The 18,953-nt window shown below is 35.8% G+C and overlaps 1 protein-coding gene across 1 annotated transcript; it reads left to right on the top strand.

The window, feature by feature from the left end:
* Positions 1-3,490: 3,490 nt before the first annotated feature.
* LOC139165345 (vitellogenin-1-like) lies at positions 3,491-18,660 on the top strand. Its single transcript, XM_070748539.1, has 9 exons — positions 3,491-3,530; positions 3,934-4,110; positions 6,722-6,960; positions 11,391-11,552; positions 16,406-16,563; positions 17,332-17,476; positions 17,630-17,775; positions 17,875-18,040; positions 18,562-18,660. Exons 1-9 carry the CDS (start codon positions 3,491-3,493, stop codon positions 18,658-18,660), a joined length of 1,332 nt encoding a protein of 443 aa, XP_070604640.1.
* Positions 18,661-18,953: the final 293 nt, after the last annotated feature.

Here is an 18,953-nt window from a genome sequence, read left to right as displayed (position 1 = left end):
GCTGAGAAAAAATATGTGGTGCATTGCTTTTTGGGTGACCCTCATAGAACAGCATAAAATGCGGCAGTCCTAAGATCCAAATTAAAATAGCTTCAGCCTGACAGGTGAGGGGCGGAGAGGGGCGGCATACAAATCTAATATATTATTATTATTATTATTATTATTATTATTATTATTATTATTATTATTAATTAGATTTGTATGCTGCCCCTCTCCAAAGACTCGGGGCGGCTCACAACAGCAATAAAAACAATATAACAGTGGAACAAATCTAATATGAAAAACATATACAACCCTATCATTACTTAAAAGCCAAACAGCAACATTCATACCAAACATAAAACAAAGTATAAAAAATAGCCTGGGGGGAAAGTGTTGCAACTCCCCCATGCCTGGCGGTATAAGTGAGTCTTAAGTAGTTTACGAAAGACAAGAAGGGTGGGGGCAGTTCTAATCTCCGGGGGGGAGTTGGTTCCCGAGGGCTGGGGCCGCCACAGAGAAGGCTCTTTCCCTGGGGCCCGCCAAACAACATTGTTTAGTCGACGGGACCCAGAGAAGGCCAACTCTGTAGGACCTTATCGGTCACTGGGATTATTATTATTATTATTATTGGTTCAGGTGAACCAGTTGTTAAATTACCCAGCCACCCCATTATCAAAGTAAATCCAAGGCACTGTGCTGTGCTGCAATTGAGAAACAGGCAATGGAGTGGCTGACGCAAGAGAAAGAGAAGACCCCTTTCCCTCCTCATTTCCTCGTGTTGGCCACTCTGTTGCCTGTATCTCCATTGCATCACAGCATAGCACCCAGGATCCACTCTAATTGGGGGGGGGGGTAATTTAACAACCGCTACACACACTATGAAGTTGTCCATCGTGGATGACTCATCCCACATACCATGTGGAGCTGGAGGATGGGGGTGGGCTACACCTCTCATGACAGCCAACCTGAACCTGGGTGAACCAATTGTTAAATGATTTGAATCGCACCACTGTTCTGAATGCCATCAGTATTATGATGGCCAACAGAATCAGCTATCAGGATTAACTCCTTCAAAAGGGTTGAGTTGGGCTGACTTTTACCAACACTCAGCAGCTCATGTTAATGTGGAACCTTTATGATATATTTATGACATGATATTATGATATTAGTGAATGGCTCAATAAGACATTACAGCACTGTTTCATTATTCAAACTCTTGCCTCTTTTTTGGCTTTTTCTCAGCTTAATATATTGCATTCTAATGCTAAGTATCAATAGATAAAGCTATTTACATGCTGCCCTACATTTGAAGACTTGGAATGCTTTACAAATGATTAATTATGTGCCTTCAAATCAATGACAACTCTGTGAGTATACATTCCTTCCTGCAGACATATTATTGCCACGAGGGTACCATCATCAGTTTATGGGAAAGATGACTTTGCTGGGTATTCACCTATGTCAGCTTGTCCTACAAGTCTTGAATGGATTATTGAGAATAACTGTAGCTCAGAGTTCAATCATCGAGTCTTTGGTACTCTCTTAACTTGGTTGTTTGCTTGCAGACATTTCCTTATGTAATGTTGTAAGATCATCCGTGCCCCGATACTGTTGCCCTGATGCATTATTATGGATGCCCTGATCAGTGACCTAACCAGGTCACTGATGAGATTAGCTCACTGTGTAATGAAACTTCTGCAAAGCAAACAGAAAACACCTATCTGGCTACTGATTAAGAGAATATGACATTAAAAAGAAATTATGCTTAGGGCTTCTTCCGTTAGTTGCTCTTTAAAAAAAAAATAGTTTGTAGATCAAGTTTACCTCTATGTGTTTGTTATGACTATGTGTTTATTATAACATATCAAGTCTGTAAGGAATTTTATTACAACTTTTGGTCTGGCTTGGTCTAAAATATCTACAGTTTTCCTACTAAAACTGTGTTTGAATGTGTCCGTATATTGTTAAAGACACTGTAAGCAGTAAAGGGCAGCCAAAATGTTTACTGCCACACTGTGAGTGTGGCTTATTTTGTGGATGTGGCTTGATGGTCATGTGACCAGGTGGGAGTGACTTGAACAATCATCATCGTTCAAGTGTAAGTCCTCGACTTACAACCACAATTTGCTTTGTGTTTCCTGCGTTATCCTTCCCGGGTTGCCCCCTCCATCTCAGGCTGGGTAGCTAGGTGAACAGGTGCCAATCAGCTGTTGAGAAAAGTGAGGGGAGAAAAAGGACCCTCCGCAACTCCTGCCGGTGCTTATCTCCCTGCCGCTTTCCGAGAAGGAGGACTGGAGGGGGGTATTTTAAAATGTCAAAAAGCTGAGGGAGAGTTACAAGGTTATTATTGCCGCACAATGCTTTTTCATCTCAACTGCCAGTGGAGTGAAGGCTTTGTTAGGGGAAAAAGACCGCAGTCCAGACTGCTTTGCGCAGTGTGGCTTGGTTCTCCTTTTTTCCCCTGCTGCTGCTGTTGTATGCTCCTCACTTTTTTCCTCTTTCCTCCTTCCTGGCCTTGGGAGGTGACTGCGTGAGGCTGGAGGGAAGCTGGGCAGGAGAGAGGGAAGCTCGTCCAAGGCCAGGAAGGAGGAAAAAGGAAAAAACAAGGAGTGCAGATGCTGCAGCAGCAGGGGAAAAACGGACAGCTGAGCTGAGACCGGTAATCCAGGAAGTCACTGCCACCGTTCAGCTGAAGTTGCACACGCAGCTTCATTCTTGCCGGTGGAACTGCGTTCCACCTCATCCTGCCTGCTGCACATCCCTGACTGTAAGTGTAAATTTTTTCCTACATATATCATATAAACCCAATATAAGCAAGAAACAGTGTTTGAAACAAGTCAAGGTCAAAGACCATCAAGAACCCCCAAATAACTTCATTTTTTTCTTAAAGCTGGATGACACAACTCCAACGAAATGGAATAATAAAGTTGTAGAGGAGAGTCAGTTTTTTGTTGGGTCTTCCAATAAGTGATTAGAATAAGAGTTTTAGAAAGCCACTGGGATTTCTTCCATCCCTCCCATTTGCATTACAGCATTGCTCTCTGTATTTTACTATAAAATACCCATTTTAGGACCATTGTAAACCAATGTTTATTACATCCCAGTCAAACCCCTAACAGGCTTTTTTAACTTGTGGTCAATGGGTCTGATATGTTATGTGCAAGGCACACCCACTCCGGCTCCACAAAGGCAAAATCAATCGCGATACATTACCATATGTCACATGGCATGATCGAGTTTGACACCCATGCCTTAGACGTTTGCATTAGCTTTTAGCTATTAGAATTACTGAATATTTAAATATTGATTTGGCTAAAGCCATTGCATGATTGTGTGACATCAGTATCTCTTATCTTTTATCCAGAAATATTTCTTGTTTGTCCAATCAATACTAAACTAAACATGCACTTACTCATCCAAAAAACTTTTCCAAGTTGGTCATGTGGCTAAATATGATTCTCTATAAAGTAGGTATTTGCACTTTCTGGGTTGACATTCCCTTCTCATAATGAAAGCTGTAATTTTAGCACTGGCATTGACCCTTGTGGGTAAGTAAGCATTTTAATTTATGATCTTTCAAAAATCGAACCTTAAAGAAATTAGTCCATTTTCATCAGAACAAATAATGGCAAAAATTTTGCACATTAATGGAGACATTAAAAGTTTTGTATGACTACAGCAACATTAAACTAAAATCCCTCCAATCCATTTATGTTTGTTATACCTGTGTATTTAAAAACAATGGGGGGGCAGAAATTTCTTGAAGAAATAAAAGCATTTTTTTACTTCTATTTTTATCTTCTAGCTTGCCAACAAAAAACTGATCATAAGTATCTTCTCTGCCTATCATTATTTAATTATATAGAATTTTAAAAGCCAATTTATGAATCTATATATATGTAGCAGTATTTTTTCCACATATTATCTTAACATGTGTTTGAATTTTCATAGAAACTGTCTCCAGTCCTGATAAAATTTTATCGTATGATTATGAAATTGAAGTTCAGAATAAAATATCTGAAAATGGCTATTCAAGTGCTGGACTAAAAGCTAAATTTAAAGTAGAAATTGGAAGTGTTGAACAAGATCGGAAGTTTCTAAAGGTAAGAAAAGAAATCCTCTTTGAAAGTGAGCTTCTGCTGTTTATGTGTTTGGGAAGAGGAAAACAAGACATCTATTTTTCCAGTTTAGAATACATGTTCTGCTTTATTTCCTGTTATATAGCAAATGCCCTGCCATATTTGTATGCCGCCCCGAGTCCACGGAGAGGGCCGGCATACAAATCTAAATAATAAATAAATAAATAAATAAATAAATAAATAAATAAATAAATAAATAAATAAATAAATAAATAAATAAATAAATAAATTAAATAAATAAATAAATAAATAAATAAATAAATAAATAAATGAATAAATGAATAAATGAATAAATGAATAAATGAATAAATGAATAAATAAATAAATAAATGAATAAATAAATAAATAAATAAATACTTTATCAGATAATTATAGTTAGATCAAACTAAACAGAGGCAAAGTATAATTTTGGATCCATAGTTATTTTTGCTGGATTAATTCTACCCCTCCTCCGAAATCTAAGTGCTAAGTTACTTCATTAAATGATTTTCATTTTAGGCAAGTAAAAATATTTAAATTCACATGACGATTTCATTACTTGCAGGATGAGGTTTATTACTAATTCTTTACCTAGGAACCTTTCTTTCTTTCTTTTTAATGTATATGAGTTACTGTTGGTAAATTGTCATAAGTCTCCCCAGGTTTCTTGGCAATACTTCAGAATTGGTTTGCCTTTACCTGCTTCCTAGGGAGGAGAGAAAATGACTGGACCAAAGTGAGCTAGCTGGCTTTCTAGGCATAAATTTACCTGTGGCGGGACTAGAAGTCACTCTCCTAATCTGAAATTTTAACTTCCAGACTGACTCTTTTTTGCAAGTGTTGTACAGTGTGCCATACTAAAAGGGTTGGCTATAAACTATTATTTGCTGCTCTCCATGTAAAATGATGCTCTCATTTACAGAGTTATATAAAGAATTCATATTTTGTTCCATTATAATTTGGTTACTTTAAAGAAGGATGGTGACATGCAGTGATGTGCTGCTGTGCACCAGTGCTCATGGTGCACTCCATGTGCTCAGATGAGCATCCTCGCACATGCGGGATTTGGGCAATTTTCACCTTTTTTTGCTTCTGTGCATGCATGGAAGCAAGAAAGTGGTGGAAATCGCCCAAATCTCACTCGAGTAAGGATGCTTGCGCATGCGGGATTTGGGCAATTTTTGCCTATTTCATTGCTTCCACATATGCACGGAAGCAAAAAAAGGCAAAAATTGACTTGCCAGGGCCGTGCACCTGGACACACAGGCTGCTGCCCACCACTGGGGACGTGTATTTTCCTAGTACTAAGACCAACTTCTGCATGTAGTAGATTTCAGTTATGGAAAGATTGAAGGTCTTTCCATTCGTAGTCATATTGTTAGTTGAATATTCCCCGGAATTACAATCCCAATACATTTGAGAGTCTTGAGAACTCTGTAGCATACAGTATATATCTTAATTTTCCCTGTCATGTCATCTTCTCTACTCTTAACAGGCCACTTTGGCTAGGTGGGCAATATCAAAAAAAGGTGTCTACTGCATTTTGGGGGAGTTGAGGGACCACATTTGGTTTAGTTGCTTAGAAATTACACAAATTTTGTTCAAGGGAGGGAGACCCTTTCAAAGCCCCTGATTAATAATTTTGCCCATCTGAGAAATAGGAATAATTGTGTTTATGACATAAGATAGAACCTTCATTGGACTCTAATGTTTGGAAAGAGAAAAAGAGAAAAAAGGGAAAGAGACAGCAGAGAATGAGATGGTTAGAGAGTGTCAACAAGGCAGCAGGCATGAATTTGGGCAGTTTTAGGGAGATATTTGAGGATGCATTGGGCTTGGCAGTAGTGGGTTTTAAAACCCTTTGCTACCAGTTTGCACACGTGCTCACACATGTGTGATTCTCCTGCACATGCGCAGAAGCATCCTGGGCAGGTGGGCAGAGCTTCCAGCTACCAGCACTACCGGTTCGCAGAACCAGGCTGAAATGGGAGGAACCCACTGTTGGGGCCTGGAGGGCTGTGGTCCATTGGGGTCACAAAAAGTCAGACAAGACTTAGGACTGAACAACAAAAATAAAATTTTACCCATCTTTAGTTCTCAGATTTAGTCTAAACCCAGCTGTAAATTCTGACTTCATAGAAGTCTGAATCCTTTATTCAGAAATTGACTTGGTCAAAACATATTAATTTAGGTACAATTTATTTTATCTATTTCAGGCAAGAATTTAGCCCTGTCTAAACAGAAACCTTGTCTCCTGCTCTCCTATAGGTCTATAGGATTTAAACTCCAAATTTAATTTTCCCTTGCCTTTGTAAGGGAACAACTCATTCTTCTCAGAACTTTGGAGACATCTGATCTACACTAACATAAGATTTATATCTATCTTAGAACAATGGACTCCTGCCTTACACAACTTCTGCACCATTTAAGATAACTGTAAATGCTAAGGTTTTAATACTAAAAATGTTACTTCACTTTATTTTTAATATCTACATAGAGAGAATATATGATCTCTTTTCTTTAATTTTTTTTGTAAAATTCAGTTGGGAGATTTAGGAAGAATAAAATTTTACTATGTACTTTTTAAAATCTCTTTGTATGACAGGTTGGTTGTCTTGAAGCACTGGATTACAATGGCATACACCCCTGGAGCAACTTTGTTTTATCACCCAAATTAACTGCAGTGTTCCAGAAACAATTGAATAATTTAATGGTTACATTTCAACACAGAAATGGGCATGTCGATGACATAATGGTTCCAGAACATGCCTCAGAATTTGCTATAAACCTCTGCAAAGGAATTTTGAATTTATATGAAAATACCATCAGGAATGACCAGAAAACATACAGTATAAAAGAGGTAAATCATAATTCCAGTTTTATTTGTGGGATGGCATTATGAACTTCTGCTTTTCTTTTGTCTAATAACAGTTACAGTTCTGTTGAGGTTGTAAGCAACATTATTCAGCCAGGCAAGAATTTTGAAGATCTACATGAAGATGAACCTAGATCAACTTTAGGTTCACTGTGTTTGGAATGGTTGCCCCAAACTGAAGATTCACTGCAGTTACTGTGTAGTCATTGATGTTAGCATCAACAAGAACTTACGAATTGCACCTTCAAACCATAAACAGCAAGCAAGATTTTTCTGCTTGCATGCTGCTGACTCATATTTAAATGATCATCCACTAGGATTCTAAGATCCCTTTCACAATTACTGTTTTTGAGCCAGCTTTCACCTAATTTCTACTTATACCTTTGGTTTTTCCTGCCTAGGTGTAAAATCTTGCTTTTCTCCACATAAAATTTCATATTGTGTGTGGCATTCCTACTTATAAGAATTTACCCATAGGCGAGGAAGGTGTGGCCAAACACCACAGTGAGATGGGTGTTCCGCACGCTCTATTGGGGAAGCCCAATATTCTCACCGCTAGGAGGTCCAGCTCAATCAGAACCAGACCAGAACTGTCCTGTAGCGGGGGGGGAGAGGTGCCTGATAGCAAGCTGGGGAAGTGGCAAATCCCCCAGGGAGCCAACAAAGTCCTCTCGGCCTGCGGTGACGGAAAACAACATTGTTGTCCTAGTTGCAGCAGCCATGAATAGTTGGATTGATTGAAGATTGAATGGCTGGATTGTTGAAGAGTGAAGTCACCTGGGAAGGAAGATATAAAAATGTGCTGGAGATTGAGAAGAAGGTAGTAAACAGAAGCTAATGAGTGTTTTTTCCGCCGATAGAAGCCCAAATCAGATTGTTTTTAAAAATTAAAGGGGAACAAAAGGACAGAAACTTAAAAAGCAGTTATCTAGCCAACAGAGGACCATAGATAAATTGGGGGGGGGGTGAAATTGAACTGATACCTAAACCTTGAGGACTTGGAACTCTGTTATTGAAGTGGTCATTTAATAGCCTGGCAAAAAAAAGTATTTTTAATGAAAATATTTTGTTAATAAGGAGTATGTGTAAGGAGTAACATGTTATTCTACTGAAAGACACCTTGGATCTGCCTGAATTAGATTGAACTTTGAAGAAACGTTAATGTTGAAAAGAATAAGAGATTGGGACTGTAAAGATATAGACTGAGATAGCAAAAAGACTGTGGATGCAGATACCTGTTAACGGCTGGATTTTGTAACCCTAATGATTCTTGATATTGATGACATGGAGATAAACAATTATGAAGAATTGGTGGTATTTTTAAAAGACCTTCATGAGGAAATAAAAGACACAAAAGATGCCTTATGGGATTTAAAAAGAGACTTTTTTGTACTGAGAATTGGAAAGACAAAAAAATTAAAGGATAATAATGACTTTAAGTAGAAACTAGAGGTTAACAACATTTGTAATGATGAAAATAAATAACAAGAAGACTAGGAAGAAAAGATGAACTTAGAAAAGAATGAAAGCTATTTATTTATTTATTTATTTATTTGATTTTTATGCCGCCCTTCTCGTTAGACTCAGGGCGGCTTACAACATGTTAGCAATAGCACTTTTTAACAGAGCCAGCATATTGCCCCCACAATCTGGGTCCCTATTTTACCCACCTCGGAAGGATGGAAGGCTGAGTCAACCTTGAGCCGGTGGTGAGATTTGAACTGCTGACCTACAGAACTACAGTCAGCTTCAGTGGCCTGCAGTACAGCACTCTACCTGCTGCACCACCCCAGCTTTATAGTGATAAAAAGAAAAAAAATTGCAAATGGACAATTTGATGATTATATTGTAATTTATGATGATTTTGTTGGGTTTTGTAGTAATCAAAAGAGAATTAGGAGAACCTATTGGCGCCCAATGAAATTTTAAAAAATAAAGGGGATAACATTGATGAGAGAGGGAAAAATGAAGGTAGTATTGGACAAGTACTATTTAAGAGGAGGGGAAAAGCTTGGAGGAAAAGAAGAAAAGGGGGGGAAAGGCTTAAGAAAAGTGGGATGAAAACATGAAAATGAATGATTTAATAAAGAAAAGAAATAGATTTCTTTACCTGTTACTTCGCAATATTATTATAGTATATTATATTGTTATAATCATTATGAATAGTAATGAGTAGTGTATGTGTATGTATACACATATACTTTCATATATATATATATATATGTCGCATGTTTTTGCTGAATTTTAAAATTAAGGGAGACTAGGATAGTACTATTTCGGCCTTATTCTGGCCTCATCAGCTAGCCATACCCTTACTGGGATTTGATCCTGCAGCTTCTGCCTTGTAAGGCAGAGAATTAACCTCTGAGCTACAGGAACTGATCCCTTCAGCTTTGTACCAGGGAAGGGTTATATGTTTTTTTCCTGTCAGATCACCCTGGTATATTGAAGGAGCTTCCTTTTTGTCTCTAGGCCCAAACCATGGCCATTTAAATATTCTTCATTATTAATAATAATTATAATAATGTCATGTATATATAAAACATGTATATATAAAACATTGTTATAATTATTATTAATAGTGAAGAAGACTTAATTGAAAGATATATGATTGGATTTATGAGGCATAAGTTTGTATTAGATAAATAATATGATTATGGAATATTTTTAAAAGGATTGTTTATTCAATATCATATCTTATAGCAGATAGATGTATTTCTATTAAGGGAATTTACAATATAATTGTTGGAAGTAAACACAAATTGTAGTGTTAATGTGTTCACATACAAAGTTTTCCTGATACAGGATCTGAATAATCTATAAATGTGAGTAAACAACAATGTAAGGACTATGATAATATTGATGATATTGATGCAGAATAAGATACAAAAGAATAATACAATTGTTAATATGAGGCCACAGGATAAATTGATAGTTACAGTTTGATTTTTTTTTTAATTGAGTCTATAGCAATTAATCTGGAATAAAAATTGAATTGGTTGGGGGCAGACTCAGGAGACAAAACTAGGTAAAAGGAAGTTGCATGAGTTAAAATGCATATACTGAAAGTTACAATTTAAATGTAATAGATAGAAGATTTAGAAATAAATGGAATGATTATAAAGGGTAAAATCTAGAGAAGCATTCTAGTCTATCATGTAATTGTAATTGCATTATCCACAGGGAAAGGATTTTGAGGGTGGATGGAAAGTAGGAAAGAAGGAGGGAAAGGGGAGAGAATAGAAGACTAGGAGAAAGGATGAAGGAGAAAGGAATGGTAGTAGAAGGAGGGAGAAGGAGTAAGAAGGTAGGTAGTAGAGGCAGAACAGCCATCTGAGATAGAAAGAGGGAAGTTGAAAGAAGAAAAAAGGATACAGATGAAACAATATAAAGCAAAATTGCAATGTGATCTAGTTTATTGTACTTGGAAAAATGATACACTATATGCATATTAAGTTGTATTCAAGGTATATGGAGTTGTATGTTCAATGTAAAGAAACATATTTTTTATTAAAAATATTTTTTTTTAAATTCATCCATAGGCCATTTGTTTTTAGGAAGGGTGGGGGAAAGAAATAAAAGTCATGGAAAGTCACATGGTAGGTTTTTTGAATCACACCCTTCACACAAATTCTTCCTCTTTCATTTCATATTGGGCTAATTATGTGAGAGTATTGCTACAATGTGGAATGGTGAATAGCAATTCATTAAGCTAATGGTGAGTATAAAGCACATGGAAATGTCTAGGAATTGCCTTGGGGAAGAAAAAACCAAATTTAAACTTAGTAGAAATTCTAGGTATGTACTGAGGTTTCACTTTTGATGAATACCCAAAAAAAATTGATACGTTAGAGATCTGAGTGAACTCTGCTAATTTAGGAGAGAAAGATTGCATTTCTTTAGCAAGTGACCTAATTATTGCAGCTTTCATGGCCCATCTACTCATCTACAATTCCAAGGCTTCTAACACAGGAATGTGTGAATTGTTGATTAGGTATAATAGGATTTTTAGGGCTAATATGCCAGTTCTAGCTCTGAAATGTCTTGCTTTGGAGATGTAATTCTCATCGATCAGATTATTTGGCCATGGTTTTTTTATTAAAAAATTCTAATTTATGCCTTATATAAAATAAGACTAATTTAAAACGAATAAAGAACTTTGCAAAGTGATCTGTCAGGTCTTTACTAAGGACTGCAGAGGTTTGGCATGATAGAGGAACAGAAGGAGGGGAAGGAGGAAGAGGAGGAGTTGTTAATCAAAGACATTAGGAATTAGAAAGGAGACTGCAATTCCCCAAGTGAATTGATACTTTTCATTGGTACCTTTTCTTTATATTGTATGCATTACATTGTATACATTAATATTTTATTTATGTATTTATTTATTCATTCATTCACATTTATTTATTTTGCAGAATGGCATTGAAGGTAGGTGTGATACCATCTACCTCCTTCAAAACACTGAAAAACCAGATGAATTCTTGATGACCAAATCCAAAGATTTAACTACTTGTGACAATGTGGCTAGAAAGGTTGTTGGTGCTTCATATGTTACTCCATGTGAGTTCTGCAGACAGGTCAGTACTGTTAACGGATATGTGTGTCTGTGTGTGTAGAGAAATAGATGTTAAAGACATGTTAAAGCTATAGAAATACAGAGAAAAGGCAAACAATTTAAATTGCTATTAAACATAGTTATAGATATATATTTTATATGTTTATAATTTTATTAGAAATTTTAAAAAGGGAAATTAAAAACTAATACATACTAATATAAAGTAAGAAATAAAAATCAGTATTGAATCTTTTCATATTTGTGCAGACAATAATCCAGCAGTAGTTATAATACACACAAAAAAGTTTCATGATTTTTCCCAACTGTTTGTCCAAGAAGGCTTCCTGCACATTAATCTTTAAAATCATGAAAATCAGTGTATGTACTTGAATCTAGAATTTCCTAGATTTTTTACAAGCATGATAAGATATTCCTTCTCATTTTTCACCTTTCACACAAGAATTTGAAATGCCTTTATATATTTTAAACTATTTTTCTGGTAACAGATGCCAACAAAAATCATTTTATAAAAATCTTCTTTAAGCTTTTGACAAAATGTAAATTTCAGTCTTTTTCACCATATAGTTTCCCATCCATTTGTATATTGTAACCAAAATGCTTAGTCTGTTTTATCATATATTCACTCATTATTCTTCTGATTTTTATTGCAATACATATTGATACAGCTTAGCATTTATGTAGTTATCATTTGTACATAATTTCATTTCAACATAATTTCAATGAAGCAGCGGAAGTGGTGTGCCGGTGTCTGGAGGCTGTTGGGGCCTGGATGGGTGTCAACAGACTCAAACTCAACCCGGATAAGACGGAGTGGCTGTGGGTCCTGCCTCCCAAGGACAATTCCATCTGTCCGTCCATTACCCTGGGGGGGGAATTATTGACCCCCTCGGGTAACTTGGGCGTCCTCCTCGATCCACAGCTCACATTAGAGAACCATCTTTCAGCTGTGGCGAGGGGGGTGTTTGCCCAGGTTCGCCTGGTGCACCAGTTGCGGCCCTATCTGGACCGGGACTCATTGCTCACAGTCACTCATGCCCTCATCACCTCGAGGTTCGACTACTGTAACGCTCTTTACATGGGGCTACCTTTGAAAAGTGTTCGGAAACTTCAGATCGTGCAAAATGCAGCTGCGAGAGCAGTCATGGGCTTACCTAGGTATGCCCATGTTTCACCATCACTCCGCAGTCTGCATTGGTTGCCGATCAATTTCTGGTCACAATTCAAAGTGTTGGTTATGACCTTTAAAGCCCTTCATGGCATTGGACCAGAATACCTCCGAGACCGCCTCCTGCCGCACAAATCCCAGCGACCGATTAGGTCCCACAGAGTGGGCCTTCTCCAGGTCCCGTCAACTAAACAATGTCGGTTGGCGGGCCCCAAGGGAAGAGCCTTCTCTGTGGCTGCCCCGACTCTCTGGAACCAACTCCCCTCGGAGATTAGAACTGCCCCTATTCTCCCTGCCCTCCGTAAAGTTCTTAAAACCCACCTTTGCTGTCAGGCATGGGGAACTAAAACATCTCCCCCGGGCATATATAATTTATGCATGGTATGCTTGTGTGTGTGTTTGTTAGTATATTGGGGTTCTCTTTTAAACTTTTTTAAATATTTAAATTATTTGGATTTGTTCGATTTGTTTATGCCTTGTTGTGAGCCACCCCGAGTCCGCGGAGAGGGGCGGCATACAAATCTAAATAATAAATAAATAATAAATAAATAAATTTCAGACTAAATCTTACAATGTTCAAAAACATAAACTATTTATCTACTTTAAATCTTTCTAATAACTGTAAATAAGAAAACCACTGGAAATATGTCCCTCTGCTACCCATTCTTCCATTGATTTTATTTTGTATTCCTCTTGTCAAAATTCTAGATATTCATCTATTTTCTCAACAGGGGAGTCATTTACTTTATACAAGTTAGAATAATATTAACAAAATCTTTTTTTCATGGCCAGACTATCTATTAATAAAGTTGTTCCCTCTTGTATGAGTATCTTTTCCTTTTCATAATTCAAATGCCAACCATTTCCCTGGCTTGTTTGCAAACTCAGTTTTTTGTATTACATAATTTCTAATTCTATTTCTTTTATTGCTAATGTAGATAACTGTCCTAGTAAATTTGTTTATACATACTTAGATATAAAACATATAAGCCATTTTATGAATGCAAGCAGATTCATTGCTATTTATTTGCACACAATTCTATAACTGCCATGTTACTAGTCTTTGGTTGCTACAATTCATCACATGGTTTGACCCATTTTAATGTGCAATCACCAATTGCAAAAAGAGAGAGAGAGACAAATGTCAATTAAACATTTACTGGCATCCTTTTTTAATATTTTTATTTATTGGATTTGTATGCCGCCCCTCTCCGATTTAAAAACAAAAGTATTAATATAAACCAAAACAGTAAGAAGGAAAAAATAACAAGAAAGAAATAGCAAAGAAAACTTAAAGGAAAAAAGAAAAAAGTAGAAGAAAAATAGAAAAGAAGGGAAAATTATTTTTTTTATTTATTTTTTTTATTTGTCCAATACAAGTTATAGAGGATATATACAAGTAGAATGTATCAAAGAGAGTATAAAAGAGAAAATATAGCAGTAAATATAACTAGAGGAAATAGCAGAAAAATATAAGAGATAGAGGAGATAGAATAGAATAGAATTTTATTGGCCAAGTGTGATTGGACACACAAGGAATTTGTCTTGGTGCATATGCTCTCAACGTACATAAAATAAAATATACATTTGTCAAGAATCATGTGGTACAACACTTAATGATTGTCATAGGGGTCAAATAAGTAATGAAGAAGCAATATTAATAAAAATCTTAGGATATAAGCAACAAGTTACAGTCATACAGTCAACATGGGAGGAAATGGGTGACAGGAATGATGAGAAAAACTAGTAGAATAGAAGTGCAGATTTAGCAGAAAGTCTGACAGTGTTGAGGGAATTGTTTGTTTAGTAGAGTGATGGTGTTCGGGGAAAAACTGTTCTTGTGTCTAGTTGTCTTGGTGTGCAGTGCTCTGTAGCGACGTTTTGAGGGTAGGAGTTGAAACAATTTCTGTCCAGGATGTGAGGGGTCAGTAAATATTTTACCCGCCCTCTTTTTGACTCGTGCAGTATACAGGTCCTCAATGGAAGGCAGATTGGCAGCAATTGTTTTTTCTGCAATTCTGATTATCCTCTGAAGTCTGTGTCGGTCCTGTTGGGTTGCAGCATAATGGATAGAAGAGATAGAAGAGAAGATACATGAGATATAGGAGAGACTATAGGACAGGGGATGGTAGGCACTCTGGTGCACTTATGTACGTCCCTTACTGACCTCTTAGGAACCTGGTGAGGTCAACTGTAGATAGTCTAAGGGTAAAGTGTTCTTTAAAGTTACACCATAATTCTTCTTTCTATAATCTGTTTTACTTAATCATCAAAACTTTAGATCATGTTCTTTTTTTCTTTTATGCAAAAAGTTCATAAGGGGTTTCCAGTCAGCAATAAACATAGATATTGTCTTTTCTCTAACAAGAACATTACTGGCATCTTGAAAAAGTTATTCATGTAGCTATTTTCATGGGAATCATATTCGTTTAATTGGAAGCCTATGTCTTAAGATAACTATATTGTGTGTATTAAATTAAAGAGGCATGATTATATGATTTGCTTAACTCAAAATATAGGTCTAGAAATTCTCCTTTCATTTCTACTTTGCACCTGCAAGGTATACTACAATATTCAATGTTCCATTGAATAAATGTATTGCTTGTTGTTGTTGTTATGCATAAATGCATCAGCATGCCTACCACCCCCTGTCCTAATGTTTCTCTTTTACTAGTATCATGTATACTATAATAATATAAGATATTATTATATCTTTGTATACCACCACTACATACTTGACAAAACAAACAAATAAATTAAATAAATACATACATACATACATACATACATACATACATACATACATACATACATACATACATATATACATACATACATACAGTCTAAAGGGATTAAATTCCCATATGCTCCATATACAGTTCAAACTTTGTTAAATTATAAGTTCAGTTAAGGTAATTCAACACAGTGAAGTCATGCTACCATATGAAACTATTTTTAAAAAACACTGGAAAGTTGTCTCAAATTTAACAGACGGTTGCAACAGAAGGCAATGCCGTTGAACTTTGAACAGTCATTAAATGAATGGTCATAAGTCAAAAACTACCTGTACTATTTATCTCATTGGAATATTTGAATGACAATTTAGGACTGATCATCTGAAGTAGGTCTATTATTGCGGGTGCCAACTGCCAAGAGATAACACTTACTTGATGGCATATCATTAATCGTTATGTAAAAATGTAGAAACTTGAAAAATGTTACTGTGAAAATAGTAAACTAATTTTCATGTTCAAGATACCCAAACATTTTAAACAAGCAGATTCTCTTTTTCACATACTTTTTTCCCCTTTAGATATTCTAAATCTAATTCTTTTTTTAAAAAAATGTTCCATTCATTCCTACTTATTGATTTTCCATATTCATCTTGTTCACCACTGTTTCTATTGATCATCACAGCAGATAACACAAAAAGAGAGCGGGTAAAAGCCACTTTCCTATTCCCCACATGTTCAAGGAAGTGACAATATAAGAATTAAATTTGTTTGTCACATAAAAGGCAGAGATTCCGTTGTTCTGGAGGGAATGTAGTTTACTCGCTGCCAATTCTTATTATTAACTGTATCCAAAACAAACTTGCTTTATTTTATGGCATGAATAGTCATGTTATCATTTCTATTGCATAAATTGGTTTCTAATAACATTTCATTTTATTTTAATTTTTTGTAAAGAAAAATAAGAATTTTCAAGGCACAAGAACATGCAACTACAGAATGAAGGATTTGAAGGAAAGGAATGAGAAAATAATCATACAAGCCACTGCTCAAGAAATTCAGCAGTTCTCACCATTCAGCGAAAGAACTGAAAAAAGTGTCATAATGGAGTCCAGGTCTTACAACTCTGTTATAATTTTTCCAAAATTATGCATGTCTTTGTTTAATGATAGTATCTGATTACCTACCCCCTTTGCCTTAACATCTATTCCATTGTGTTTCTGGAATTGTATTTGTTAAGTACCAAATTATCACAGAGTATTATGGTTAGCTATAAAAATGAAATATTTTGTTTATTTATTTTATCCTTATCTGTCCAATAACAAATATTGTCAGTAAAATGAGAAGACTCATTTTGACACCATCTGTCCAGATTCAAAGCGGACAAGTTTACATTCTCCATTATCAGCCTGAACATTTTTATAATTATATACAGAATATTTTGTTCAACCAACTTTAAATGTTGAAAGTATTGACTGGTGTGCAAAGATTTTGATTACTAAATGATAACCTTAATAATTACATGACATATCTACTTCTTTTTTGTATTTCAATAAGTACTGAATAATACAAAACTGGTTCAATATTAATTAGGGTAAATTAATTTACCTTAATTATGTGGCTTAGAATTAATTTTTAAGGACAGTAAACTTGATTTATAGACCCACTAAAATTATATACATTGTGCGAATTGCTATCTCATAATAGCATAGTTTTGAAGTTTCAGCAATATTTTGTGACCTGGAGATCAAACACTATTTGCATTAAAAGATGAGCCCAATATCAAAGGGCCTGGATTTTATCAAAACAAAAACCAGCTGGTAACCTAGGGCAAAATGATCACCAGTGTTCATAATTTGATTTCTCTTAATTTTATTCTTTAGTCAAAAACTGAAACTCATTGAAGTCCATACCCGACTGCCACAATTACCCTCTAACTTGAAGAAATATGGGTCACTTTTATATAGTTTTAAAGATGGTCCTCTACTTCCTGTTCCATTATCAAAAATCAAGAACATTAACAAGGAGGTAAGCTTAAAGGTTAAAATGCAAATGGGTTTTGTTTCCATGTAAATATTCTTGGTTCAGTGTTGAAGTAATATCTGAAAATGATTTGAACCTTACTGGTTTCTTTTTTGTTTTAACCCCCACCCCCCCCACCCCAAATCCCTTATCCAACAGATTGAGGATGGATTACATTACCTGGCAAATGAAAGTGTCCCAAAGGATGGTAAAAGATTTCTGCATCTGGTCAACCTTTTGCGCACAAAAAATGAAATTAATTATTCTGAAGTGTTTGACCACTGTTATGGCAAGGCAATATACAGGTAAAATAAAATAGGAAGTTATTTTACTCTTGGAAATGAAATTTGGATATTTAAATCCAAATAATCACAGTTCAAGCATGATTTCTCCTTTTTCCACAGACCCATCATTTTGGATTTAATCGCTACTGCAGGTAGTTTAAGGGGTCTAAAATACGTGAGGCACAAAATAGTTCAACAACAGATCAGCACGATTGAAGCAGCCCAAACATTGTTTGTCTTCTTCCATTTCTGCAATACATCTGAAGAAGTTGTCGAAGAAGCTATGGTAAAATACTGCTGTCTTTCTTGCTGTTACTATTATGATGGTGTTAAAGTTGTTAACTGTTTATTATAAGCAGTAGGACTCTTACAACCAATCCTCTGTGGAATATTGAGTAGAATAACTGAAGGAAATTTTAAAATGTCGCAATACATTCATGTTGGCTTTCCCACAGATTTACAAATAACATCTAGCCTCCAAATTCATTCTCCATATCTTGAGTGACACTAGCCTGAGTGAAATTCAGCAGATGCTGTTGCTTCGAAGCTGTTGCTGAACCATATTTTCCAGCTTCCTTACTCAGCCTTTGCAATGGATCATCTATAAGGCTATTGGGTCAACTAACTCGTCTAAAACAATAACTCGATTAGAATTTGCACTTCCATCATCATAGACTAAATCATGAATTTCTATCATGTGTAAAAGCTAAGACAGACTGCAAGGTGAAATGCAGAAACATGTGTGCTATACAATACATGAACAAAATGGTTAGAGCTTATTCTGCTTTATTCTTAAATTGGCTTTAGCACATCCTGTTGACTATGCTGACTGCAAACTATAGGAACTGCAATTCTAACATATCTGAAAGCTGTCACTTTAAAGAAACTCATATTCTATCCATCTAAAATGATAACACTCTCTGCAAATAAACTATGGTAATTCTCCATGTGTAGTCTGTAATTATTGACATGCTTGCCTGGAGCACTGACAGCATCTAATGGAATGTTCTTCAAAATGCCTCAGATATAGCAGAGAATTTGTCCTGAAATTATTTTTACGGTATTCAAGTCTCTTTATCAGATTTTGAGAATACTTTGCTGACTTATATCTGAGTTATCTCAGGAAAGTAGAGTAGGATTATCTTTTTTGTTTGTTTGTTTGTTTAAACGAAGCCTTGTCACAAACTCATAAATTAGGG

The sequence above is a fragment of the Erythrolamprus reginae genome, chromosome 3, assembly GCF_031021105.1.
Source record: "Erythrolamprus reginae isolate rEryReg1 chromosome 3, rEryReg1.hap1, whole genome shotgun sequence".
Taxonomy (NCBI): Eukaryota; Metazoa; Chordata; class Lepidosauria; order Squamata; family Dipsadidae; genus Erythrolamprus; species Erythrolamprus reginae.
This window is presented reverse-complemented; position numbering and strand designations above follow the sequence as displayed.